Source organism: Tenrec ecaudatus, chromosome 12, assembly GCF_050624435.1.
Source record: "Tenrec ecaudatus isolate mTenEca1 chromosome 12, mTenEca1.hap1, whole genome shotgun sequence".
In the NCBI taxonomy this organism is placed as follows: Eukaryota; Metazoa; Chordata; class Mammalia; order Afrosoricida; family Tenrecidae; genus Tenrec; species Tenrec ecaudatus.
Genome location: NC_134541.1, coordinates 127,004,633 through 127,031,603, shown reverse-complemented (window position 1 = coordinate 127,031,603; position 26,971 = coordinate 127,004,633). Strand labels below are relative to the sequence as shown.

The following is a 26,971-nucleotide window of genomic DNA, read 5'->3' as shown; positions in this document are numbered from 1 at the left end:
GCTTAGAAAAGAAGGCAGAGAAAAAGACCCCCAAGAAGGAGTAACCCAGGGGCCCCAAAAACAAGCCCAATCACAGGTAACAGCAGCTGTAGAGACGGTCAGGGCCGGGCAGGGCTTTGGAACCGATTTGCCAGCACCTAACAGCGACTTATTTTCTATTCTCAATTCCCCCAACTCTCAGGAAGGGAGCGCACCCTGGAAAGCACACTTCATCTCTGCACCCCAGTCTCGGCTGCTCTGATTTGAACCCCGACTCTCATCGCTTCCCGGGGCCTTTAGCTCTGTGCGTTCCAGGGGTGCGCCAGCGTGCGGTCTGTACCCTGGAGGCCTCCGGGGGGAGGGGGTCCCCTGCAAAGCCTGGAGTTCGAAAACCTAACCCGTAGATAGTCGGGGGACAGGCAGTGCGGGGGGCCCCAGCGCAGGGCCCGAGCTGAATCCAGAGGCTCCTCCACGATTCTGGGGGAGGCGCCCCCAGGCGCGCGGGGCCACGGCGGGGCGGGGCGGGGCTGCACGGGCGCCGCGGCGGTGGGAGCGCCAGGCCAGCACACAATGGGCCGGGGCCGGGGCCGGAGGCCGGGCACTAGGCGGCCGCGCCGCCGCACCACGTGGGCCGGAGTGCGCGCCGGGGCCAGGAGCGGCCCGGCGTGCGTGCGCGCGCGCGCGCGTGCGTGCGTGCGATTTGCGATCAGGCGGAGCGGCGGACAGCCCCGCGGCAGGGCGGGGGGAGTTATATTGCGGGGTCCTTCCTCGCTCGCCCTGGTTCCTCACGGAGCGGAGACGGCAAATGGCGGACTTCGATACCTACGACGATCGGGCCTACAGCAGCTTCGGCGGCGGCAGAGGGTGAGGCGGGCGGGCGCGGGCCCCGGGCAGGCGGGCGGGCGGGCCGGGGCCGGGCCTCCGCGGCGGCGGCCGTGCTGCGCTCCCCGGCGCGGAGAGGGGCCGGCGCCGCTCGGGCCCGCGGAGGCCTGCGAGGGCGCTCGGTGGCCGGGAGCCTGGAAATGGCGCGCTCGGGGAGCGGGCGGCGGCAGTTAGGCTCCCGTGGGCTTGCTCGTGGGGCGGATCCCGTCCTCGGGCGCCCGCCGGCGGACACACGTCCTCCTGGCCGAGCCTGCGCCGCAAGGCCGGGCAGCAGCGAGCAGCCCCCGGGAAGACGCGCCTTCGCTCCCAGCCCCATCCCCCAGGCCGGCGGGGCCAGCACGGGGCTGGCTCTGCTGCAGCGCGGGGCGGGGGCCGCTGGCGGCGTGGCCCTCCCCGCCTGGAGGCCTGCAGGGCGGGCTAGGGTCAGCAGGCCGAGGGGCGACCGCCGGACTCCCGTGTGTGACACACACTGGCCTCCCCAGGTGGCTCGAACCCCCCGGATGACCTGAAGGGCGGCGGGCGGTGGGGAACCCCCCGGAAACAAACTACTATGTAGCCTTTGTTGTTGTTGTGGTCCCATTTAAAGGTCTTAACTCGGGTCAAAGTGCCAGTGGACTGGTACCGAGTGCGTGCTGGCGGGAAAAAAAAGGTTGATTTCTCGCGACTCTCGCGTGCTGCCGTGGAAAGGGAAATTGCATGTAGTAGGGTCTTTCTGGTTTCCGTCAAATGCAGAGGACGCTCTGTAGCGGTAGCACTTTTTTCAGGAGAAGGAAACTTGACCGGGGAAGGAAAGGCTCATGCCGGCCTTTCATCCCCCTGCCCCCGGCCACCCCCCCCCCCTGTGCGTGTTTTGTTTACCACACACACGTTACCTCATCCCGAATTTGGAAACTGGGGCTCACCACAGGTCTTGGTTCCTCCGCAAGGACACACGGCCTTTGTAAAAGACACAGACCCGATTGCTTTCCCAGGATCTCTCGACAATAGTCCCTCCTGAGGTGTCCGGTCTCCTGGGTTACAGCCCCAAAAGTACCTTTGTTGGGGCGAAAGGGATGACTCTTGGGCCTGGCTGGGAGAAAGGCATGTTTGGGGGCCAGGAGCGGACCCAGGATCATCGCTGTCGCTCTCCACATGCAAGCCTGTGGGGGGTGTGGAGCGGCCTGTTAATTCAAAGACTTTTTTTATTTGCTAATAAAAATGAAGTGGCTGTTGGATGACAGAATTACTGCCTTTGGGATAGGTTTCCTGGCAGCAGACTAGTGCTCACAGCGTCTTGAATCTAGTAACTGGTTTGGGCCTGGGTTTTATCCCCAATTTCAAAAACCCCTTCAGTCCTGGCCAAGAAACTCCTCTGTGCTTTTAACAGTGGAATTCGGTTTGAAGCAGATCCCAGGGGAGGTGTCAACTAGGTAGTCTGTCCACTGAGTCTGGGTTGTTTGTTGTTGTTCTGCCGTTAGACATCCACTCTGCCGAGGACTCTAGGGTGCAAATTCAACCTTTAATGAGTGTGAAGTTTCGACACCAGCAGTGTCTTGAGCAGTCCAGGGGTTGGCAGAAGCCCCTTAGGGGCTGTTCATTTCAAAGGCAGCTCTTGGGTTCGAACCGCTGACCTTGTGGATAGCAGTGCAGTGCCTCCCTGACAGCGCTGCCAGGACTCCTCGAAGGCAAAGGCAAATGTAAGCCATGGCTAGGTGTGCCCCCAAAGCTGGTGTGGCTAATTCCTTGCTGGTAAGCCCCCTCTCCTAAACACCCTGATTCAAATCCCTTTGACTTTCAACAAAGGGGCTCTGGTGGCTAGTGGGTTAGACACTGGGCTGCTAGCCCTGAGGTTTGCCGTGCTCTTTGGGGGAAAGATGAGGCTCTCTGGACCCATAAATCAGGGGTTCTCAACCTTCCTCATGCCGTGACCCTTTCATACAGTTCCTCGTTGTGTGGTGACCCCCAACCATCACATTATTTTCGTTGCTACTTCTTTCTTAACTGTTATTTTGCTACTGTTGAGAATCAGGACCCACAGGTTGAGAACCGCTGCCATAAAGTTACAGTTAAAGAAACCCAAAGAAGCAGTTCCTCCCTGTCATCGAGGGTCACTAAGAGTCGGAATTGACCGGATAGTAGTGCAGTGTGCTCGATTTGATTTGTTTGTTTACATTTAAGCATCCTCTACATCTGACCTTGGAAGTTCAGCTTTACATTTGTGTCAAAATACATAGACTCGATAGCACTGTTTTCCTGAAAGATCCTGGTGGGTTTCTGCAGTACCTGGGGTGGGCCAGGGTGCCTCCCAGAGGCCCAGACAGTGGCGAGGGCTACCAACAAATGTGCCTAATCTGCAGGCCAGGTGTTAGCAGTTACTGCGACCCCTGCCATTTCCCAGTGTGTGTTCTCCTTGATCATCAGGTGCCCTGCAGGGTTTGTTGTAATTCTGCCCGCACCAGCACGCGTCTGGCATGTACTAATGCTCGGGTACGGTACTGGTGGACCGAAGATTGCCCTGTACGAAGCCAGGCTTACCTGGTTCTGGTTGGTGCCCTTGGGCATTGGCTTCCCACCCTCCTGTCTAAAACACCTTAGACTAGCTAAGTCCCAGCTTTTAGCCATGTGGATCCTAGATGACCCTGGTCTGAAAGGTGGACCTGCCATCTGAAAACTTGACGTTAACCAATAACTGTATGTTTCCCCTGCGTTTACTTTGTGGGGCTTTGATGATTGGTACAGTTGTCAGCAATATTGAAGGACTTGAATTTCAGGTGCTTTGTATGTAGTGGGCTTTGATTCACAAGGTCAGCAGTTCAAAATCACCTACACTCTCCAAGGGAGAACGACTGGGCTTTCTACTCCTGTCAGCAGTTAGGATCTCAGAAATCCACAGGTGGTCCACATGACTCAGCATTGGATTTGGGTGTTTTGTGTCTGCAGCCAAGGAGAACCAGGGACTTGCCTTAGGCCAAAAAGTAAATCTGGACCCAATTGCTTGATTACTCCAGGCCTTGAGTGCTCTGTTTCTGTACTTGGCTAATTGGGGGGGTTGCTCCTTGGTGCTAAGTGGAGAGTACGCCTGGTTTCAGCTTTCAAGTGGCCACAAGCTTTTATTGACCCCAATTCAGTTCTACCTCATGGTGACCCTATTGAACGGGAGTAGAACTGCCCTTCTGGGTTTCTGAGGTGTTGGAAATCTTTACAGGTGTAGGCAGCCTCATCTTGGCATGCTTCAAAAGAATCGCCAAGCCCCAGGAACTAGATTGGAGCCAGCCAAAAGAGTTGAGCAGGCCTAATTTGGCAAGACCGCTAGCTAGGCTGCTCCTTATGGAGCTTCCGGCAGGGTAGACAGTTCAGGGTTCCAGCTGTCAGGCCCTGTTTGTGGTGGAAAGCTTGTCATCTCTGAAAGAAAGCACAGCCGGTCAGCCGCGGCCAGTGGCAGCAGAATGGGAAAGGTTCCGCTTGACCAGCCTTGGTGTTCCATCAGCATTGCCATGGCTTCCAGTGCTCGATTGCAGTTCGGTTCTGGTCCCCGGTGGGAATGGGGCGGCCGCCCTGGGCTTTGGAGTGGGGCAGAGCGGCGGGAGCAGGAGCCCGCTGCTTTACCTAACCTAAACGCTGAGCCTCTTCCCCAGATGTGAAGTAGGGGCTGTTGGGAGAATTAAATGAGATCCTTTGCTTCACATGTGGTACCTCCAGTAGCACTGTGTATATGCTAACCACAAGGCCAGTGGTTCGAAATCCCCAGCTGCTCTGAGGGAGAAAGATGAGGCTTTTCACTCAGTTCTGCTCCCGCTTGGTGTCTGCAGATATCCTTGGAGCTTTTTAACTACTTCCTGGTTCAAGGAAAGGCTGTAAGCCTCTTGTGTGATGGGCACTTTGGCAGGAGTCCCAGGGGGTGCAGAGTGCTCAGCTGCTAACCAGGAGGATGAGAGTTCTAAGCTACTCCAAGGTTCTGCAGAAGAAAGGCCTGACGATCTCTCTGACAGCTCACACTGGGATACAGGGTCTCGAACTTAGCAATCTTAGAACCACTTTAACCTCTTACCATCCCGTTTGGGCCTTAACGAGTGTTTTGCCCTTGTGGCTGGGATCTGCCAATGCTGTCGCTGTGGTGTCTGTAGAGGGTAGCTGACCTGCTCAGCCCCACTCTTGGTGTCCTGCCCTTTCAGTGGGTCTCTAGCCAGCCGGGGTGTGGGATATGCACTGGGGGACAGTGGAGCAGGTGTCCTCAAACTGCGGCCCGCCGAGGACATTTATCTGGCCCTCTGGGTGTTTTCACCCCATTTGGTTTTTTTTACTTCAAAATAAGATACATGCAGTGTGCATAGGGATTTGTTCATAGTTTTTTAAACTGTAGTCAGGCCCTCCAACGGGTCTGAGGGACAGTGGACTGGCCCCTGTTTAAAAAGTTTGAGGACCCCTGCAGTGGAGCCACTGCTGAGACTGAAAGCCTCACCTTCCTCCTGCAGAGCAGAGAGGAGAGCAGGCTGGTAGGTTTCCATTGCTGACCTTGCGTTCACAGCCCAGTGTGTAACCACTACCTCACCAGGGCTCCCTTGGTATGTTTCCAAAAGCACATTGGGTGCTGTCACCCCAGGTTCCTGGGCAGGCCTTTGAATACTGGGGGCTGCCATCCTTGCGCTGGTGCATAAGTTTTCTGAAACGCGCGTTTTCGCTTAAAGGCTTGGGTTTTCTTGTTGGCAGGTACAGTCAGTTGTTTTCCTTCAATGGACAGACTTTATCCAAGTCCAGGAACATGTCAGACTGATTTATCTGTCGGTCCTGGGAGGTGACTGCAGGCTGCCATGAATGGCACCAGTACTGCCTGCACCCGGGTTGACCCGGCACTTTTCCCAAAGACAGCCCCGTGTGCCGAGGGGGCTATGCCAAATGCCACCGGTCTCCCAACACAGGCTGCTAGAATGTGTCACGGGGACCAAGACATAATGGCATTATTTGGCCTGTTTCATCGAGGACTTTCGCCTGCGCGGTGAGGAGTCGGAGCATGTGGTGCTGGTGCCGAGATAACTGGCGAAGGCCCACCTGCAAGATCGGTCCCCAATGCTGTGGAACCTGGAATCTGTGATACATTCTGGAAGCCTGTCTTAAGACATCAACCAACTCGTGCCTAGAAAGGGAGTTCAGGTGTGCCTGGATGATCTCTTAGAAGTCAGCCCAAAGCTGGTCCCTATGAGGCGGGGGTGGATTGGGCCTTAAATGTTCAGTCTCCCCAAACTGCTGACCCACTCCAACTTTGCTGTCACCTATTCCTCCACACTCTCCCAGCACCCAAACCTACAAGGAAAGGGCTCATGTGGCAGTGGAGGCTGGGGAGTCCATCCCAATTCCGAGGATCAGACGACAGGCCGTGAGGCCTGTGGGAGCTGTCAAATCAGACTGCTGGCTCAAGTCAGAGGTCAACAGTGAAGAGCCAGGCACCGCCAGGAGCAGGCCAGACGGAGCTTGCCCAGAGCGTGTGTCTGTGTGTGTTGGCACAGACTATGGCCCCAAGGAAGCAGGGAGCCTGGCTTTGAGTCATCCCCTCCAGTTGGGGGATTACCTTGAGCCAGTCTACCTTACCTCATTAACATAATGGACAACTAACCACAGGCACTGAAATGGACTGCACTGCAGTGTCCTGGTGTAATGGGTTGGTTACCGATTGGGCTGCTAACCAGAAGGTCGGCTGTTTGAAACCACCAGCTGCTCTGCCAGATAACAATGGGACTTTGCACTCCGGTAAAGAGTTAGTCTTGGAAGCCCACAGGGCCGGTTCTACCCTGTCGAATAACAGGGTTGCTATAAGTCATAATCAATTCCGTGGGAGTGAGTTTGGAGGTTTCGGGCAGGATGGTAACAAGGCGCCTTGGTGGCATATATTGGGTTAGGCATTGGGTTACTGCCCTCAAGGTGAGCATCTCTCAACCACTAGCAGCTCCACGGAAGAAAGCTGAGGCTTTCTGCTCCCCTCAAGACGACAGCCTCCGTAGGCGGCCTGCAGGCCGACTATGAGCCAGAACCAACTGGTGGCGGTGAGTTTGGATTGTCCAGATGGTGAGCAAGCTCTGGAAAGGCCATGCATGCAGCCAGTTGCTGTTGAGTGGATCCCGGCACAGCCGCGACACAACAGAGTGGGACTTTGCCGCTGGCTTTCCAGGGCGATCTGTCGTCTGTGCGGAAACCTCATCTTTTCTCCCACGGAGCAGCTGAGGGGTTCAAACCACTGGCCTTGGGGTTAGCAGCTGACCACTTACCCTCGGGCCCACCCGAGCTCCTTCTGTCGTACGCACATGGGTGTTTTACTGTTGTTTCTGCCAACAACTAAAAAACCCTTGCTTGAGGTACCTGCTTGTGGTGTATAAGCCCTCATAACTCATAAACTTTTCCAAACAAGAGCTGCCGTATTTGTCAAATTCCCTGCCACTGTGTCCGTTTCAGCTGCAGCCACCCTATAGGACAGAGTAGACTTCTGAGCCCACAGATCTTCATGGGAGCAGAAAGCCTCACCTTTCTCCCCCAGAGCAGCTGCTGGCCTCCAACTGCTGCCCTGTGGTTAGGAGTCTGCCGGGCAACCCACTACACCTTGCCCTTTAGTCACAAACACTTTTTATTCTTTCCTCCCTTTAACATACAAATATTTCCACCCGGGGAAGGGAGGGGGAAGAAATACGGAGCTGATATCAGGGGCTCAAGCGGGAAGAGAAAGCTTTGAAAATGATGATGGCGCCAAATGTGCCTGACACACTGGAGGAATGAATGGATTGTGATGAGATGTAAGAGCCCCCAGTAAAAGTATTTAAATATATATTTGTATTTCCACCCATGGTAAGGACCAGAAACTTACGTAGCTGAAGATTTCAACAGTGAGCAAGATGGTACCTGCCTAGATAGAGCTTACGCTCCGTGGATTAGAGCTACTTAATTTTCGTCCCCGTGGTGTTTGTGTCTTTACACAGTTGGTTGGCTGTTTACATAGGGTTTCATTCATAGGAGTTCAGCAGAAAAGACCTTGAAATGGGGATCATTGAATTCCGAGGCATACTCATTTGATTTTGATCGCTGGCCGAAGGCCTTAAAAATGTGTGCCCTTAGCAAAAGGGGGGGTGGTCCCCTTGGAAATAACCCAGCCCCCACTGCCAGGTAGAGTCAGTTGGCTTTATAGAACACTAGAATTGCTCCATAAGGGAGCAAGCAGCCTCGTCTTTCCTCCATGGAGCTAGCTGGTGGGTTTGAACAGCCAGCTTTGTAGCTCTCAACCCACTGATTAACCTTCCATGTCAGCACATCACCAGAGCTACTTCTTGAAAATAGTGTACCTTTAATCCACATTGGATTAAATATTTCAATAAACTTGGGCTGCAACATGCTTTGGAGAGACAGTCGCTGGAGGACATAGTGGAGGGCCCTCAAGAAGGTGGACTGACACAGCAGCAGTGTGCGGCCGGGCTACCGCTTGCTGCAGGTGGTCCCCTAGGACAGAAGAGGGACGTTAGGTCGGTGAAGAAGATGGGAGTGCACTGTAGGCTCTAGTTCACAGCACACAGCTGACAAACCACACCGTTAAAGCCCTGGGATTGGCAGCCGAGCGCGGTCAGCACTGAAGGAAGAGGCCACGCCGGTGCGTCCGTGTTTGCCCGTCAGTTGTAACAAGTGTTTCACAGACTGCAGGATCCAGCGCTGTGCTGTCATCTCTCATTTGCTGTAGATTCTAAAACTGCTGGAGAAACACCCCCCCCAAATTGTCTATTAATAACATTTGGGGGGGGAATAACGCAAGCTGTTGGCATTTTAAAAAAAAGAAAGGCTAAATTGGTCTCACCTACATAAAAAGAAAAGAAAAAAAATATCCCCAAAGGGATGGGTATCTATTACTTAGCTGTGCGTACTAAATAATTAATGTATAAATATTTTGGTGATCAATTTTAGGCCATTTTATGAAAGAGGGTTTGACTTGAGAGAGTTGGACCCTGGTTGTTGTTTTTTTTTATTGACCATTGATGCTTTGACTCCTTTTGTTTTTCTTTTTTTAATCATTCATTGGAGGCTCATACAACTCTTTTCAAAATACATCCATCTATTGTGTCAAGAACATTTGTACATATGTTGCCATCATCATTTTTAAAACATGTTCTTTCTACTTGAGCCCTTGGTATCAGCTCGACACTTCCTCTCCCTCCCCCACCTCCCGTTTTGTTTTTCAAGCATGCTTACTGGTGATACGTGGCTTATGCACTGGCTTGTTAACTGTAAGGTCAGCAGTTTGAGCCCATCAGCTGCTCTACAGGACAAAGATGAGGCATTCTGCTCCTGGAAAGAGTTATGTCTTGGAAACCCACAGGGCCGTTCCACCTGCCATAGGGTCGCTGTGAGCCAGGCTCCTTGGCAGTGTGTGCCAACAACTCACGGCACGGGCCCGCGACCCGAGCTGCTCCGTGCTGCCTTTGAGTGCTAACTTGAAAGCTCCTGTGAGCAGCTTCCTGAGGCCAGCCAGCTCAGTTCTCCTCTGGGGAAGAGAGGAGGCCCAGTGTGCCCCTGGTGTTGCTGATACCTGGGGAAAGTGCCTGCTGTACCAAGCCCACCCATGTGTTTGAGGAGTGGTCGAATGCAGAGCAGTTTCTAGTACATGTAGACATGTTGGACATCTGGTCTCCTTGTTCCTGCGAGTGCACAGAGTTTGGCTAGGGCTCATTAGCTTCCAGTCTTCCCCGTGGAAAGTGGCCGCGTCCTTCGGTCAGACACACACAAACATACACTGTGTCCCTGGGAGAGGCTGCTCAGTACTCACTTGCTGAGTTTCCGGCCATCCAGCCTTTGTTTGTGATCTCCCCTGTCCCAGTGATGTCTCCTCAGGGACCTGGTCTGCGCCTTCAGGAAGTACCTGGGTCTGAGGTGTGGGCCTGATGCTACTCTGCACTGCCTAGACACTCAGCTGTTGGCGTGAAAAGCAGTTGGCATATGAGGGAGTTTGATCCTATTTGAAGCTGGATTACATACTATAAAACCTGTGCAGATTGAGGGACTTGGTACCCCCAAGGAAAAAGGTGGAGGCCGAGAGTGGAGGGCATCCTGTACCAGCAACCTCCTAGACCCAGGGCAAGACCGATGCCAAGGCACACAGAGCTTGCTAAGGGGCACCAAGCCCTCAGGTGTTGAAAGGAGATGCAGGCTCTTAAAACCCACTGAGCTCACTGCCCTGAAGCAGCCTAAACGGGGGGAGAATACATTTTTTTGCTAAAGAGGAAAACAAGCCTTTCCTGGGTATTTGTCCACATCAGTGGCCTTCCCTGGAGCTCAGTGAGAAGTGGGAAGGAGTCCGGGTGACGCGTGGGGCCGAGGTGGGCACCATGGCCTGGGTTTGTCGCACAGCCCCCGGTTCAGGTACTTGTCGGGCCAGCTGCACCTAGCTGCTATTTCCTGTGGGAGCAGTGCATCCTGGGGCACCCTTCCGGCTCCCCATCAGTTCATTACACCTGCTGTGCGAGCCTCTAGGACTGGCTTTTATGGTCCGTTTGAATGTCTGTGGAAAATAAAGCTTTGAAATACTAACAGGCCAAAGAGCCAAGCCCTGCACCAAGCCATCGCTAACCTTAGCAGAATCCACTCCGAGTGTTCTAGGGCTGTGCTGTGACTTACCGATGTCCGCACGTGCGTGGCGGGTCTCACCCTTGCCTTCTCGCTCCGGTGCACAGTGCACACATGCGCGAACGTGAAAACATCAGCGTCTACCTATAGTAACCAGCCCCCTGAGAAACCAGGAATCAGCGGGGCCCTGGGACTGACGGGGTGCCGGAGTGGGGAGGCGGCGGGGGGGAGGGGTTGAGCTGGAGTGCAAGGCTCCTGCCAGTGATGTGCGAGGCAGCCAATGAGCGGGCCGTGGTGCACAGACGATGGTAACTCGGGTCACCAGGGTGCTCTGTAGGTTAGCTGTCAGGGGCTTTCACTTGGTGTTTAGCTAGCTCTTGTGGTATGGAGTCAGCAAAGAAAGCTGAGACTTGCTACACAGTAAAGACTTCCTGTCTTGGAAACCTACAGGGAACCGTTCTAGCTGGACGCTGTCCTGTAGGGTCATGATGCGCTGGGCCTGACTGAACTGCAGTGAGTGGGTTTGGTTTGGTGTGGTGTAGTGGGCTGCGCCTTGCACTGCTAACTAACTGCAGAGTCAGCAGATTAGATCCCCCACGTCAGCAGTTCTAACCCACCTGCGGTACCGAGGGAGAAAGATGCGGCTTTCTTTCCACCCCCTGTGCCAGCCATGCCTGCTGACCCTGAGAAGTGTTACCCACCCCTACCCACCTCCCATGAAAGTCTACTCAGACCCACAGCGGGTACTTAGTTCTGCCTGTGCTCAAGGTCACTGAGTTGGAATTGACGAGCGGCAGTGTGCTAGCTTTTTCAGATACTGCTCACCTAAAGGCTCTGTCAGTCACTGTAGCGTTTTCCTCTTTGTGGGATGAACCTTGGACTGTTCATGGTGGGATTAAATCGGTGGGTCAAACCCACCAGTCACTCCCTGAGGAGGACAGTAGGCTGTCTGCATCTGAAGGGTTTAGTCTCAGAGACCCGGCTTACAGGCACCGACCGAGTCGGAATCAGCGAAGATGGCAGGGGTTTGACTTGCGTGTGTGCACACGCACATACTTATGTAGTCATGTATGTTTTATATGTACTGCTTGGCTTAGTGTAGGATAAGTAAATGTACTGCGTTTTATGATACCATATATACTCAAGTATAAGCCGACCCGAATATCCGCCAAGGCACCTAATTTTAGCACAGAAACTGCATTTAAAAATGTGCTGGAAAACTTGGCTTATACATGAGTATATATGGCAATTGATCCTCCATGTCCTCGTCTCTGGTTTCAGCATCCTTTGATGAACCTTGCCCAAATGAGTGACTGTCGGTGGTTGTGGTGATTTTTCTATTGACTCAAGTCTGTCTGTACTTGCTAACTGGCATTCCTAGTAATGTGCAGTGCAGCTCCTCCTCGTTGACCTTGCTGGGTGCTGGCTGGCCAGCTCTGGCCTGAGCGCTCCGCTGGGCAACAGAGGACAGCAGTGCTGGGCAACAGAGGACAGCAGTGCCCAGCCCCGGGCCATTTTCCCAGCTGCTACGAAGGGAGTCCCCTGTTGCAGCCACTGTGTCGGTCCCCCTCCTTGAGGAACAAAGCTTGTTTCCCGTTGACCTCCCAGCCTCTGCACCAGCTTCAGGCCGGAGCAGAGGTGGTGATCTGTGCGCGGAGAGGCTGTCTTCGAGGCTCCCTGGGTAGGCTGAGACAGCTGTGCTGGGAACTACAGCGGCACAGCTCTGGCAGGCCGAGATTGAGCCAGCACACCAGCGTCATACACGTTGCGGGCCCAGTGTTTTGAGGGGTGCCTGCTGCGGAACGCGGAAATGTCCGTGAACTCGGTCTTATTAACCCTTTCCAACAGTGGAGCAAACCTGTGCCGTGTGTGGAACTTCGGCAGGGTCACACAGCCCTCCTGTCAGTGCCTGAAGCCTGCCAGCTGACTGGACAGCCTAGATTTTCCGCCTTTGGCGTTTTTTGCCCGGTGACAGGTGACCGCCGACACAGGTTCTGGCTTTTACAGGCTGCGCTAAGAATGCCTGTCTTGGGGCGACTGCATTCCCGCTGTGGCTGGGTTGCGAATGCTAACTCTGTTGCGACCCCTGGTGCTGGGAGAGCAAAGCACCTCCTGTCAGGGGACCCACCAAATGGGGTTTCGTTCTGCTGAGAAAAATGAGTTCATTTGCCCGCTGTCTATTTGCATAGACATTTCTTTCACCTTTAAAATTTTTTTTAATAAAAGCTGCGTCATAATGCGCTTTATCATCTCGCTCGATGGGACTGGGTGAGGAGTTGCGCTGGGGAAGGCGGTGTGGCAGGCAGGAGTCTGCTAACCTGGACCCTGTCCATTTCCCCTCGCAGGTCCCGCGGCAGTGCTGGCGGCCATGGTTCCCGCAGCCAGAAGGAGCTGCCCACGGAGCCCCCCTACACGGCATATGTAGGAAATCTACCCTTTAATACAGTTCAGGGTGACATAGACGCTATCTTTAAGGATCTCAGCATTCGGAGTGTACGGCTAGTCAGAGACAAAGACACAGACAAATTCAAAGGTGAGTTTGGGGAAGCCTTGGGCTGTGGGTGAGTAGGCGGAGGGCTCTGCCCCTGAACGCATTCTCCAGAACTTGCCTGAGTCAAGGAGTGGAAACCAACAGCTCTTCAAAGTCTCATTCCTCCTGGGCACGAGCGCAGTGAGCAGATAGCTAGTTTGTAGAAAGAACTCAGGGCATAAAAATGTCTCGCTGTCACCAAGTTGATGCCGATGCACAGCGGCCCAGCAGGGCCCAGCAGAAGTGCTCCTGCAGGTTTCCAAGCCTCGTCTTTCTGTCAGAATCTGGTGATTGCGAACTGCCAGCTTCTGGGCCATGTGCCCAAAGAAATGCGGCTGTGGGCCTGGCCTGTCTGCCGGGAAAACTTGTCCAGGAGACCAAGCCTTCAAGTTCATTCCCACTCAAAGCCACCTTTCCAAGGAGCTTTATCCGTACGTTTTTCCTATACTCCACTTGTTTACTATGAAATCCAACAGATCCCCTGATAATGGGCAGCTTCCGAACACTCACGGGGAAATCCGTCCTTGGCATTCCAGTTTCCCACACACTCGCTGTGTGGCTGTGTAGGGGCCTGAGCGGCATGGCTCGGGCCCTAGGTCCGGTCCCAATGGTCCAGAGATGGTCTCTTTCTCGGGCACTTGAGCAGAAGAGGGACGACATTGGCATCCACCTCCCATCCAGGTCCCGGTACAGAGCGGTGTGTCCCATGATGAGTGTAAGCTGCAAAAGGGATAGGGACTTGGGGTGCATCTGGGAAAAGCCTGCAGTGGCTTCTGGTTGGTGGCTGTAGGGGGAGTAGCATTCTGGGAGTTGTGTGAACCTGAAGCGGTCAAGACTGAGTGAAAAGATGCGCCCCATGTCAGCCCTTAGGGCTGGAATCAGGGCGGCAGCAGCTTTGACCTCCCCCCCTTTCCCAGAGCCATGGTGCATCATGGCTCCTTCTGTGCCCCACTCAGGAAGCAAGAGCAATTAGGTCTCAGGCCTTCAGCGCCTGCAGTCTCGTGGGCCTCGACTCGACCTCGACGAGAGATTGTCATTCTGGGGCAGGCTGCTGGGAAGCGTGTGAGGGCTAAGCAACCTCACTGCTGTCCAGTCGATGGGGACGGCGTAGGACAGGGTAGGACTCTCCTGTGGGTTTCTGAAACCGCTCGCCGCCTGGTCTCTTGTGTGGAGGTAGGGCACTATATGGATTAAAGGGACTTCAGGCCCTGGGGTGTGAGGTTAGGGAGAAGGACGGGAGTGGGCAGGGAGGAACACCTCAGAGGAGGGGAGCGGGCAAGGGCAGCCCCCCCCCCCCCCCTGCTGCCTCCAACTCTGGTCAGAACAGCCCAGTGATTGAGGAAGTGGGTTGTTGTTGGTTCCTGATCAGGTCTTGACCCGCTGGCTGTCTTCCAGGAAGATCAGAGGGAAGTGTGACCCCTAATGGCCTCGGGTCTACGGAGCTTTGTACAGTGCTTCTCCTCGGGGGCTAAGTGCCACCCCTGCCTCTTCCTTCAAAGGACGTCGGACGCGGCATTTGAAAGCTGTGTCAGAGTCAGTCATTCAGAGGTGGAACTGAAGAACTTGGCCCTTGGTGGCCCGAGAATGGTTCTGTAGGACGAGCAGCCCTAGAGAAGGGCTTTATAGCAAACATGCTGGCCACTTCAGGGTCGGTCCCTGCCGTCGCATTTTCTGATGGGAGTTCTGGTCACTGCAAGTCAAAACTGCTTCTTTTCAGCCTCCACAGGGCGCTGCGGGCCGGTGACGCAGTGGCGCGTGCTCTGCCCGCAGCGCTGAGTGGGTGTCGTGCTCTCCGCAGGCTTCTGCTACGTGGAGTTTGACGAGGTGGACTCCCTCAAGGAAGCGCTGACGTACGACGGCGCGGTAAGTGTGCTCCCCGGCGTCCCTGGGGACGGGGTGTGCTTGCCACCACTGACGCTGTTTTCCCTTCGTTAGCTGTTGGGTGACCGGTCATTGCGTGTGGACATTGCAGAAGGCAGAAAACAAGATAAAGGCGGCTTTGGCTTCAGGAAAGGTGGACCAGATGACAGAGGTGATTGGTGCTCCCAAACCTCAACCTGAGATCACGAGTCACAAGTCCACCGCCATTGGGCCCTGTCGGGTTGTTACCAGCCTATCAGAATCCCCATAAGCCCTTAGCAGGGGTGGACAGTGTGTTTCTGCTTGCTCCGGACAGCCAGAAACCTCTTGAGCTCATGGCTTTGGGAAGTGGGCTTCCCATCACGTGACTTTGACGCCTTCCAGATGCACGTTTCTGCGCACAGCGCCTGGTGTGATCCAGCCTCAACTCTGCTCTCTTTTGTCTATCCTCAGGCATGGGTGGCTCTCGAGAATCAAGAGGTGGCTGGGATTCCCGGGAGGACTTCAATTCCGGTATCAGTATTTACAGTATCGCCACTTGCCCTCTTCCCCAGCGGCTTCGCAGCTGCTGTGCCTTTCTTGTGAGTTGCCGGCCTGGCCAGGCTACCTCCCTCCTCTGCCGTTGGCAAAGAAGTCTCTCTTCAGTGGGTACCCAGGGCAGGTGAGGTACCCAGGGCAGGCACCCCCTCTGTTGGAGCACGGGCTCTCTGGGGAAGTGCCACCCCTCTGAAGACTGACACAGACCTTCAGACTCACAGACAGCCGCCGCAGCCCTGCTGACCCCCACCCCCTGGCGTGGACTCGCGTGGCCATGCACCCTCTTGACCAGCACGGTCCCACCAAGGTTTCCATGGTGCCTTTGTAGGTTGGTCGCATAAGAATTTGCTCACTTTTCTGGTATATTCAGATTATTACAGTATAATTTCTGTGCACGACACCAATGTCGAACATTGCAGAAAAGGAGACTTTCCTGTCTGCACTCCCCACCAAACACCTGGCTCCCTGCCCCGCCCCATCAGCCACATCCCCACCCCCATCAGAACAAGCCTCATTGTGGTGAAGTGAAAAGCATGAGACAGGCTTGGTCCGAGGCATCTTGTGAGTGTTAAACGTTTTCTTTTTAAATTATGTTCCGTCCTGCTTTAGCTAAGCAGACTACCAGTGGATCTCCTCAATAATTCTTAAAAGCACTTGAGCCCACCAGAAATGAGCTTTTCCTAAAGGTGTACCATCTTGGCTAGCTACCCTGTAGACTCGGCACACGCAGCAGGCCTGTCTTCTCCCAGCCCGGGCCCTGGGCACTGGTGGCTTTCGTGCGTCACGGCCTCTGGTCGCCTGTTTCCTGTTCTTGAGAGCAGTGGCTTCTGGGCTAAGACCTGTGGCCGCTCTCACCTTAGGCCTCTCTGCTACCGGCTGAGCCTGGGTTCCCCAGCAGAGCCCCTGTGTGAACGTCGCCGTGGAGACGGCCTGGTGTCAGGCAGAATGTGGATTCAGTGTTGGTGACATCAAAACCCAAGTTCTCGTGTCCAGGCTGAGAGATTCCAGACTCGAAAATAAGTCCTTGCGCCCCTGGAGATGACCAGTGCTCATTATTTAAAGGGAACAAAATCTGTTTACCGCCGCTCCCCCTTGGGGCAGAGTGTGCATGTGTCGGGGTCCCAAGAAGAGAAAGCGGACCACCAGTGTGAGAAACTACAACGATACACCCCCTAGCCCAGTGAGCTGCTTAAACCTCGCAGAAACCTGATGAGAAGCTCGGTTCCCGGCAGCCCCTGGCCTGGCCTTTCTCTCACCCCCACCCCATCCCACCCCCACACCTGTAGCAGTCGTCATGGAATGCGGTGTCATGGGACCTTGCAGTCCAGACTGCTCTGCCTGGCCCACTGGTGCCAGTGTGGGCTGCTCTATTGTGCCAGGCTGTTGTAGGCATCTCCTCCCACTCAACGGAAGCGGCACCTCTGGGCTTGGAGTCACTGGCAAGAGCAGAGGGGGGTCCTGCCCATTGGAGGCGTTAGTTTCATGAGCTCTGGCCCCTGCCAGACGTCAGAAAGACTCCTAGACTTGCTGAACTGCAGCCCCATGGGGTTGCGATCAGCGGGCCTCATGGACCTGCATCTTGTTAGGTCTCGGAGCTGAGTTCCAGATTGCAGGATCGCTTCAGACCAGCAGTCGTGGCTCCAGCAGGGGGAAAGGCGGAAAGTAGACTTGGGGCTCCGAGTTCCCCTCAGAGATGCCCTCCTGGGCCAGTGCCCTTCGGCCGCGTCTCAGTGCAGCGGTCGTTTCTGAACCGAGGAACTGATGTTTGCTTCATTGTCATCACATTCCCCAACGTTGGCTTCACTACAGACTCCCTCGAACGCCCATAGACGAGACGGCGAGAGCCTTGATTCGCTCCACCACGCCCCTAGCACCCACCTACGCACAATATGAAAGACCTTTTCTTCACATAGGAAACCTAAAGTTCTTAGTAGGATAAAGGCAAAACAGCTCAGGGAGGCCATTAGTGTGAGGTCTCATAATGGAGTGATTGACAGACACCCGGCAGCTGGTGACATGTGAGGTGGTGTATGATTGGTGGTGTTTGGGCTGGACACAGCCTCCTCTCCCGGCCATTCCAGGAAGCAAGGTTGCTGAGAACATGCTTTACTGACAGCTCATCTCTTGCCCCAAGAAACCTAAAGGTCCTAACACCCACAGGCCCTGCTCTTGGTTCCCCTCCCTGGTGAGAAATGCTCCCCACTCCCCCCGACTCTGGGCCTTGCTGAAGCCAGGGTCCTTCCGTGAGTGGGCTCAGACACCCTGCTGGTCACCTCACACCCCCACCGCACCCTCGGAAGGACCTGAGTGGCCGGGGATAACCACCTTGTGTGCCACACCCGTGTGTTGGTTTTAGAAGGAGCCACCCTCAGAGACGGGAATGGGTGTGTCACCCTGAGGGGACTCGGTGTTTCATTCTGCCTTCGTGTCCCAGAACGTTCCTTGTGGTTCTGCGTGCGCCACTGCAGAGGAGTCCAGTGTAGGCTGACCGCAGCAGACCAAACAGAACGTGCTCTGGGGATCCTGGGTCGTTTTGCACGCCTTTGGGGGCGGCATTCATTAAACTGCCCCGTGTTCTTGTCGCTCTGGCCTTGCACATCTGCTGGTGCTGTTCCTGACCGAGCACGTCGCCCCTGGATGCCTGCTCCGGGCATTTCTTGTTTGGACACTGACCAATCGAGAAGAGCATAAACCCGAGCAGGTCTTACACTATGCTGCTGAGCCCATCTTGTGAAAAAATCAAATCCATAACCGCGGTTTCCTCTTTCTCCTGCAGGCTTCCGGGATGACTTCTTAGGCGGCAGGGGCGGCAGTCGCCCCGGGGACCGGCGAACAGGCCCCCCAATGGGGGGGAGTCGTTTCCGAGACGGCCCTCCCCTTCGAGGGTCCGGCATGGACTTCAGAGAACCCACAGAAGGTACAGCTGCCCGTGGGGAGGGAAGGTGCTTCACGGGGAGCTATTGCCTTGACCTCAGGGAAGTCACCTGCCGGCTGTGAAGGCTACCAGCCCCCGTGGCCAGGGGCAGCCGGTGCCTGGGGTTGGCATGGAGTCCCTCGGGGCAGTTGGTTTTGGAAGCCCGGTGGCTCGCAGTGCTCATCCTGCCCTGTGTTTTCCCGCAGAGGAACGAGCACAGAGACCTCGGCTCCAGCTCAAACCCCGAACAGTCGCGACGCCCCTCAATCAAGTAGCCAACCCCAATTCTGCCATCTTTGGGGGAGCCAGGCCCAGAGAGGAAGTGGTTCAGAAAGAGCAAGAATGAGCCTGCGGTGCTCAGGGCATCGGGTGTGGGGTGCGTTAGAGCAAGCCCGCAGCCTGGTCAGCCCCCCGACCGGCTGCTCCGCAGTCCTCATTCCCGCGCCCGACACGCGTCCTCCTTTCTCACGACGGAAACACAGAGCTTGTGAATGCATGTCACCTGTTAACAAGTGGTTTCTAGTACATTCTTGGCTGTGTCTATCTAGTGCCTGTTTTGTGCTTCTCTCGCTCTCCCACCACCATCACCTCTTGCCCATTTTTCCTTCTGTTCTTTCGCTCCATTTCCTGGCGGCACAGACATGGTTTTCTGTAGAGGACCGATGGCAACCCATCGCACGCTCTCTCTCACTCTCGCTCGCTCTTGCTCTCTCTCTCTCTCTCTCTCTCTCTCTCTCTCTCTCTCTCTCTCTCTCTCTCTCTCTCTTTTAGACTCATGGCCAGACCCCAGTTGTCCCCTTGGCTTCTCCTCTGTGCTTCTCTTCTGACCTGCAGGTTGAGTTCTGTGTCGCTGTGACTTCCAGGGGGGGAGAAAGATCCAGAAGAGTCACAGACACATTGGAGGGGCCTTGCAGTTGTGTTCAGATGAGTGTGCGGAGTTGGAACCACGCCCCGACCCCCCATTTGCAAAGAAAAGGAATGGTCCCAGCTGCAGGCTGCACCTGCCCCATTTCCGCTGCCCCTCCTCTCCCCAGATGGTGTGTTTCGGCCAAAGGGGCTTGCTTTTCTAGGGTGAGCCCTCAAAGGAGAGACTGGGCGGGTGGGATGTTGCATGGAGGACAGCTGGGAGGCTGAGTGCTGCCCCTTCAAGACCATGGGCCCAACGGGGTCAACTCCTGACCTGTCGTGTGAGGGCTCTTCCCTCTGACTAGATGTAGCCAGCCGACATCATCTGTCTGAGAGAAGAGGCACTTTGGGGAAGGAGGCAGGGGCGACTGGGCCCAGCCCAGCCCACCTGACATTGGCCACCGGTGTTTGCTAAAGCCATGTTGTCTGTGTGCTTGGTGCTTGTCCCTCCCTCGTGTGTAGCTCGTCCGGGTAGTGGAAATGGGCTAGAATCTGGCACTTCCCTCTTTTACTTGGTAATTTGGAAACAGCTCGGGAAGCTTCGCATCCCCTCTTAGGGCTGTCGGTCAGTCCCAGCCTGGCTGCCCCCTCGGCTTCTTTAGGGCAGCGTGCTTTATTCCCGCCCAGAGTGTCTTCCTCCAGGTAGCCAGGCAGGCCACTGCTTTTGACCTTGAGTTGCTCTTTGCTGACAACATACACGTCCTCTCAGCCCCCGAGTCCCTGCCTGCCCTGGATAGTAGTAGTTCTGGGGCAGTCAGCAGCTCAAGTCCTAGGGACAGAGGAGCTGGCAGGGTGGTAGGAGGACTGGTGAGGTGGCCTGGCCTGGGCCAGGGTCCCTGTGCTAGGTAGCTGGTCAACGTTGACTTTCGGTGTCTGTAGCACAAGGTCCGGGTCCCAGCAACATTCACAGAACTCGGCTTCCTTCCCTTTCCTGCTCCCGCCTGTCTTCTCTGCTTCTACGACAAGAACCATTTGTGTAGCACCAACACTTATTAATTTAAGAAAGACATGCATTATGTGGTTGGATCAAACCTGATGCTTTCAGATGACCTCCTTACATCTTCCATGTGGAAAAGACGAACCCAACCCTCGGGGCCACCCCAGGTGACTCTAATGTAAGAATGGGATTCCAAACACTTAACACATTCAACTGTATGACAGAAAGGAAATCTATGGATACGGTATTTTGTGAATGATCTTTTAAATAAAAGAAAACCTTACGTAACATTTCATGCCCCTTCTTGTCTCCCTTCTTTGGAGTTGGGGCAGCACGTGCTGTTGCTTCCGTGGAAAAGCAGCTTTCCCTGGGAAAGCAAGGGTGCACAGAGGTTATTTTGAAAATTAAGGCATTAGAAATAGGACGCCAAACCCATCCCAAGTTTTCGCCCCAACAGAAGAAATCATTGGATACCTTTCTTCCCTTTTCTATAATTGTCCTGGTGTAATTTCACGTAATCAGACCGTTCAGTGGTTCAGGATTTATAGTCCTCACCATGTCAGGACACTTTCTCCTCATAAGCCTTGTTCCCCATGAACACCCCACCCACCCACCCCCATCCAGTTACCAGTCCTGGGTATACAGAAAATCATACAAAACAAACAGGATGCAATCAACAACTAGACAAAACAGACCTCAAAAATAAAGCAAAAGTTAAAAATGGAAACCACTTTAAAATGGGCCAAAGGGAGATCAAACTTCTGATGCGGTGGTATCACATTTTAACATGACTACATCTGGCTTGATGGACCACATGTTCTGGTGGCGGAGGCTTGCTTTTAACAAACTGAGATGGGTTGCCAGGGGGAGTCCTCCACGGGGCCCTGCTGCCGGCGATCCTGCTGTGTTTCTAGCCGCTAAGCCATGTGTTGGGGAAAGGGCCATGTGGGAGCCTGGCCCCAAGCAGAACGGGACGGGCGCTCATGGTGGGGGGGGGGGCGGCAGGGTACTGCAGTAGCGGTTTCCTCCAGCTGCGCCTTCACTGAGTTGTGGAGAGAATTCAACACGGGGCATTTGCTCTTGAAGAGAGGAGAATCCCTAAGATTAAAATAACGAAATTCTCGAGTTGAGCGGAGACTGTCTCCTGGAGAACATTCTGGACTGGCTAGCCAGAGGCAGGAATCAAGCTCAAGTCCCCATTTTCCCCAGGATCCATTGGATTTCACAGGTCCACTGAATCTACCTAGCCAGGCTTCTGCTGGCCCAGGTGAAGCCTTTGGGCTCCCCTCACCTGCCGCCTCTGGAAGCTGCTGTGGTTTCATCAAGGTGCTGTTCAGACACTTAGTCCCTTGGCGGGTAGATATTTAGAGAAAACCTCTCTGGGACCTACTTCCATCTCAAGTAACAAGGGGCCCACCTCTCCCCAAACCAGCACCTGCATCTAGGGGGTTTTCTTTGTGCCAGCAGTTCAGTGTTCAGAAGTGGATTGAAAAGGGGACCTTTCTTACCAGTTGCTCCCTGGCATTAGTGTAAAGAGATGCCAGGTAAAGAGGTCTTTCTCAAACTTGCCCAGTGGAGACAACAGAGCAAAACCTGCACCTGCAATTCAGTGACCTTGATTACGCCCTTGAGTGGTCCTTAATCCTCCTTATCTGCGTTCTTTGTCCCCTGAGGGGCCCCTCCTCACCCCTTCGGAGTTGCTGTTCTCAATCTGATCCCATGGAGGGATTCTAAAAGCGTATCATGCTCAAGGCAGACCCATCCAAGTGGGGAAAAAGCCAGGTCCTTCCTTACCAAGCGCCTGACCCAAGCCAGCTGCCTGCAATCTCTAAGGAATTTGAACAGTGCCTGAGGAGGACCCGGAGAATCCATGCCTTTGAAGCAGGGGGCTGGTGGGGAGTATTGGTGCTGCCGAAAGAACACCCGTGTTGGGAGAAGTGCAGCCAGCACACCCCTTGGAAGTGAGGACAGTGAGACTGCCGGTGGTGTATTTTGGACATGTTGGCTGGAGAGGCCAGTCCTGGGGGAGAACAGCATACCTGGTAAAGGCAGGACAGCGACAAAGGGGAAGGCCCTAGGTTGGGTGGACCCCAGCATGAGAGTAGTCGTGAGGACCCAGCAGTGTTTTCTGATGCACAGAGGGTGGCTGGAGGCAGAGCAAGCCCACCCGTGTTGGGTCAGGAGTTGGTTGGGGGGCGTTAGGAAAAAACGAGTTGGTTGGGGGATGTTAGGAAAAACCTGCCTGACCCACAGCCAGCTTCAAAGGGCCCCGGGGCAATGAGCCATCTCCTTGGTATCAGGCAGACCGATCAAGGCACCACCCTATCTCGGAATTTTATGGATGGAGAAGGCTTAAAGCCTCCAGCTGCAGCTCCTACCCCCTCCCTTGCTTACCCTCCTGACCAGCTTAAAAACTTGCTCTCCAGGACAGTGACAGGTACGTGCGACTTCTTAGGTCCTCCGCTGGGGGCTCGTAGAGCTGGCCCGAGGAGTTGTGGGCTCCCTTGTCTCTGTCGGGAAGGAGGACTGCACGGACTCAATGACTCCTTGCTGGAACCTGTGAGTCTTGGCGGCCAGCACAGAAGAACTACCTTTTCCTTCTCTCCGGCCCGGCCTCAGTTTATCTTTGCGGCAAACCTAGTAACCAGCACCTGATGATTGTTGAGTTTTAAGCCCCAAAGGGACTATCTGGTTTAAAGATGGTCGGGTCAGTGGTTTGGGGAGTTTATCCCACTTCCATGGCTCCAGAGCGCCTGGATTCCTTGAGAATTTGAAGTTCTGTACTTTCCCCCTTTTGATCATTGGACTAAAGACTCAAGCTTCGAAAGCACGTCCTAGCCACTGGGGTTCGTTGTGTCGCTGAGCTGGTTGTTTCTCCATCGCTCACCTTGACAGCATGGCCTCTGTGAGGGCACAGTTGGGCCTGCGTCTGTCAGGGATGAAATGTGTGTCATTCCCACCCCAAAATCAGTGTCATGACGAGGCCATGATTGTCTGAGAGTTAATGTCATGAATGAATGAGGTGATGTGTTGGTTGTGTATTGAGCTCATGGGGCGATCTGGTGGACTGGTCCAGTAAGAAGGGTGGGACCCTACACCCTTGACCCCCTTGCAGCCCAGACCTGGTGGAAGAGGAGTTGCCCTGGGGTGTGGCCCACACCACAGAAAAGGGTGCAGACAGAAGCATCTCCGGTGAAGCAGAAAGAAGAACCGGAGTGAAGTGTCTCCTTTGGATCTCAGGGGAAACCGATGCCAAAGAGACACGGAGATTTCCAAGGATTGGTTGTTAGACCTGCAGCTGTTGAAAGAAGACGACGACTTTTCTCCAGGCCTAATTCTCCAAATCTATACCCAGAAAATAAATTTCGGTTGAATAAAGCCAGCCACTTGTGTTCCTCTTAAAGCAGTGGTTCTCCACCTTCCCAGTACAGGTCCTCATGTGGGTGTGACCCCCTCAACCATCACATTATTTTCATTGCTACTTCATCACTGTCATTTTGCTACTGTGATGAATCGCGTGACCCCTGTGAAAGGGTTGGGACCACAGGTTGAGAACCGCTGCCTTAAAGCCATATTAGACAACCAAGAGAAGCCCATTGGGGTACATGCCCACAAACCGTCTTCAGAAACCTGGGTCTCCACTATAACTCAGAGGGTCTCACTGTTTTGTTTTTCAATTGTATTGGCAGATGAAAGTTTAAATTTTAGGTGCCATCTAGCAGGGAAGCAACAGAGCCCACCAGCCTGTGTGGTCACGAGGTGGCGAAGGGATCAGGCAATTGGACGTCCCCTTACAAAAGGGTCACAAGGAAGGACGAGCCAGCCTTGGTGAAGTATAACACTGACGTCTTTAATGCTCTCTCCCCCTACTCTCAGGACCCAGTTGTACCTTACAAATCTGGCTGGACCAGAGACGTCCACTGGTACAGATAAGCTCTGGACACATGGAACTCAGGACATATGAACCCCTCAGGAATAATCCTGGGAGTGTGAGACCTACCACGAGTGTAGGGAGAAAAAGGGAACAGATCACATAGATCACTGTGTAACCTCCACCGCCACCCTGAGGGGGACGGACAGTAGAAATGTGGGCGAATGGCGAGAACGGACGGTGTAAGACTAAGAGACAGGCCGGAGAGAGATGAACCATTCTTACAAGTCAGGAAGGGAAACCCCAATAGGAAAATCAGGCCCTCGATTATGGCCGTGCCACACGAAGAGGCTCATCCATGGCGCTGAATTCCATGCAGGTAGAAGCGGAGAATGTCTCATGGCGTATATTTGGCCACAATCAGAAGAAATAATTACATGAATAACTAGTACAAGGAAGAAAACTTCTAGAACCGAGTGGCGGCTATGACTGTGCATCACTTCTTGATGTGGCTGAATTGTTGAATTATGTGACATGTGGATGAAGTGCCAATAAAATCGTTTTTAAAAAATCATACCACTGTGAATGCTTTGAGAATGATGAGGGCAACAAATGTACAAATGTGCCTGACACAATGGATGGGTGTATGGGTTGTGATTGTGATAAGAATTGTACGAGCCCTCAATAAAATGATTTTTTTTTAATGAACTGCTTAAAAACATTAAAGATACAGTCTTCCAAATGGCCTGAAGTCTACCCAACGCCCTTGGGGTTTCCAAGTCTCTTCCTTATTGGCTCAGCCACTTAGGAAAGCAACTGGACATGAGGGTGCTTGTGGCAATCAGACCTGATGACCTACAACCCAGTGGATCCCCTCCCAGGTGTGGCGGGCCCAAGTCAAACGTATCACAGCCGCCAAGACGCAGAACCGGTCTGATGTCTGCTGACAGCGGTGAAAGGAAGGTTCAGAGCATGGCCTGCTGCCTGCCGGGAAAAGATAGGATCTTCCGTCACCACGTGTGAGTGAGTCACGGCCGCGTGACCCTAGGATGGTCAGCCCTCTGTGCTTCAGGCTGCAGGGCGACTGCTTAATAAACACTATTTAGGAATGCAGTCGGTGACAACACGGCCACATGAAGATGTGACAATTACTCGAGCGGGAGGCACCTGAGGGTGGAGGGATGTGCTCGGTTAGGCTGGGTCGTGGTTCACCCCAACACGTCCCACGGGGCTGAAGGGACGTTTCACTCACACCTGGTGACTGCGGTCGGGAGGTGTGGCCAACCTCCCGTGTAGGTCCCAGGAGTTGCCGGCCTGGAATATTTGTCTCCAGAGAAGCCATCGGTTTTACCTGTCGCTAGAGACCCATGCGACCCCAGCAGCGTCCCCGCCTTGGGCGGCAGTTCTAGTTCTTGGAGTTTTACGTGATCACCGCCCTATCTCACTCCCACACCCAGTGGACACACCACAGCTGACTGAGCATCGAAAAACCAAACGCCCAGGGATCCTAGAACAAACACAAGTTTGTAGGAGCCAAACATGGACTTGGAAGACTCTGGAATTTCTCCATGAAGTTTTGAGAGAGCCCACCCGCTCATATACCCAAGGGGCATGAACTGCCTCGCTGGGAGTCTAGCTTTTTTAAAAAGTGTCAAAAGCCTCGGCTGAAGGATGAGGAAGGGTCTCCAGGAAGGAGGGGTGAGGCTTTTAAGTCCAACTGAGCTTGTGGACTTGCAGCAATGTGGACAGGCTCTAGAAGGCGGGACATTAGCATTCCGCTCTGGTCCCAAGAGTCTCCTGCTCAAACTCTCTTGGTGACTGGTCATTACATCATCTGATGTCAGTTTGGGACTTAAAAGGATTAAGAGTGAAGGGGTGGAGTGTACTCTTTCAACTGGGTCACAGCCAATGAGGCTTCTGTGTGGTCATGGCCTTCACCTAAGGATTCTGGGAATCTGGTTTTTCCTCCTTGGAGGCGGGAGACACCTTCCCCCCCCCCTCAACTCCCCGGGAGACACCGCAGCTGACAAGACACATGGAATTACACTAGGGCCTGAGCTGGAGAAGCTACATGGACCTACCCTGATGCAACCAGACCTCTGGAGCCGGAGAAGCCACGTAGAGACCCCTGCCAGCGCTGAGATGCTTACAACACCACTGGATCCAAAGACTTCCCACCCACTGGCCTGTGATCATCCTGCACTGAGCGTCATTGCATGTGTTTCGTGAGTCTGAAGAGGTCTTTATAAATTGGTATCAGACATATGGGCTAATATTGGACTGAACTGGGTTGAGATGCTTTCTTAATATATAATTACCATTTATATAAAACTCTGATACACATATGCATGTGTATGAATTTGTTTCTCTGGTCTACTTGAACTAGCACAGTGACAAAAAAGTTCACAGAAGGTTCCAGAGGACTCCGGGGACCCCCTGTGCGTGGCCCTCCTACGGGGAGACCTCCAGAGTTTGCCAAAAGTGGGAAGTCCCTTCTCAGTCCTACCACCTCCAACGCCCCAGGGAGCACTGTCAGGCGTGCATGCTCTCCCTCAGTAGTGCACCCTCCTCCCCAGGAGGAAGCCAGGTGCCCTTCCAGGAATGGCTGGAAATCCCTGTGTGAGCTTGGCTATGGGGAGCTGTCCACTGGCCTCCCAAAGACAGGCATTCATGGGACTGCGGCGGGAAGAGCAGGCTTTGGGGGCCAGATCCTCACGCACTTTGTCCTTGGATCTGTTTTCATACCTGTTTAGGACAAAACTACTGCCAGCTGGCAAGAATTCCGGGAGGGGGTGGGGAGGGGGGAGAGGAAGAGATGCTGATACCAAGGGCTCAAGATGAAAGAAAATGTTTTGAAAAAGACAATGACAGCATATGTACAGTTGTGTTTGACACAATGGATAGATGTATGGATTGTAGTAAGAGCCCCATAAAATAAAAAAATTTTTAAATGATGATGGCAACCTATGTACTTGACACCATGGATGGATG

General features: G+C 54.1%; 1 protein-coding gene across 1 annotated transcript; it reads left to right on the top strand.

Annotated features, from left to right (window-relative positions):
* The first annotated feature begins 685 nt into the window (after positions 1–685).
* On the top strand, positions 686–20,404 carry EIF4H (eukaryotic translation initiation factor 4H). The gene is made up of 7 exons (XM_075564851.1): positions 686–843; positions 12,771–12,958; positions 14,754–14,818; positions 14,891–14,987; positions 15,269–15,328; positions 18,129–18,269; positions 18,473–20,404. Exons 1-7 carry the CDS (start codon positions 785–787, stop codon positions 18,610–18,612), a joined length of 750 nt encoding a protein of 249 aa, XP_075420966.1. The 5' UTR covers positions 686–784; the 3' UTR covers positions 18,613–20,404.
* Positions 20,405–26,971: the final 6,567 nt, after the last annotated feature.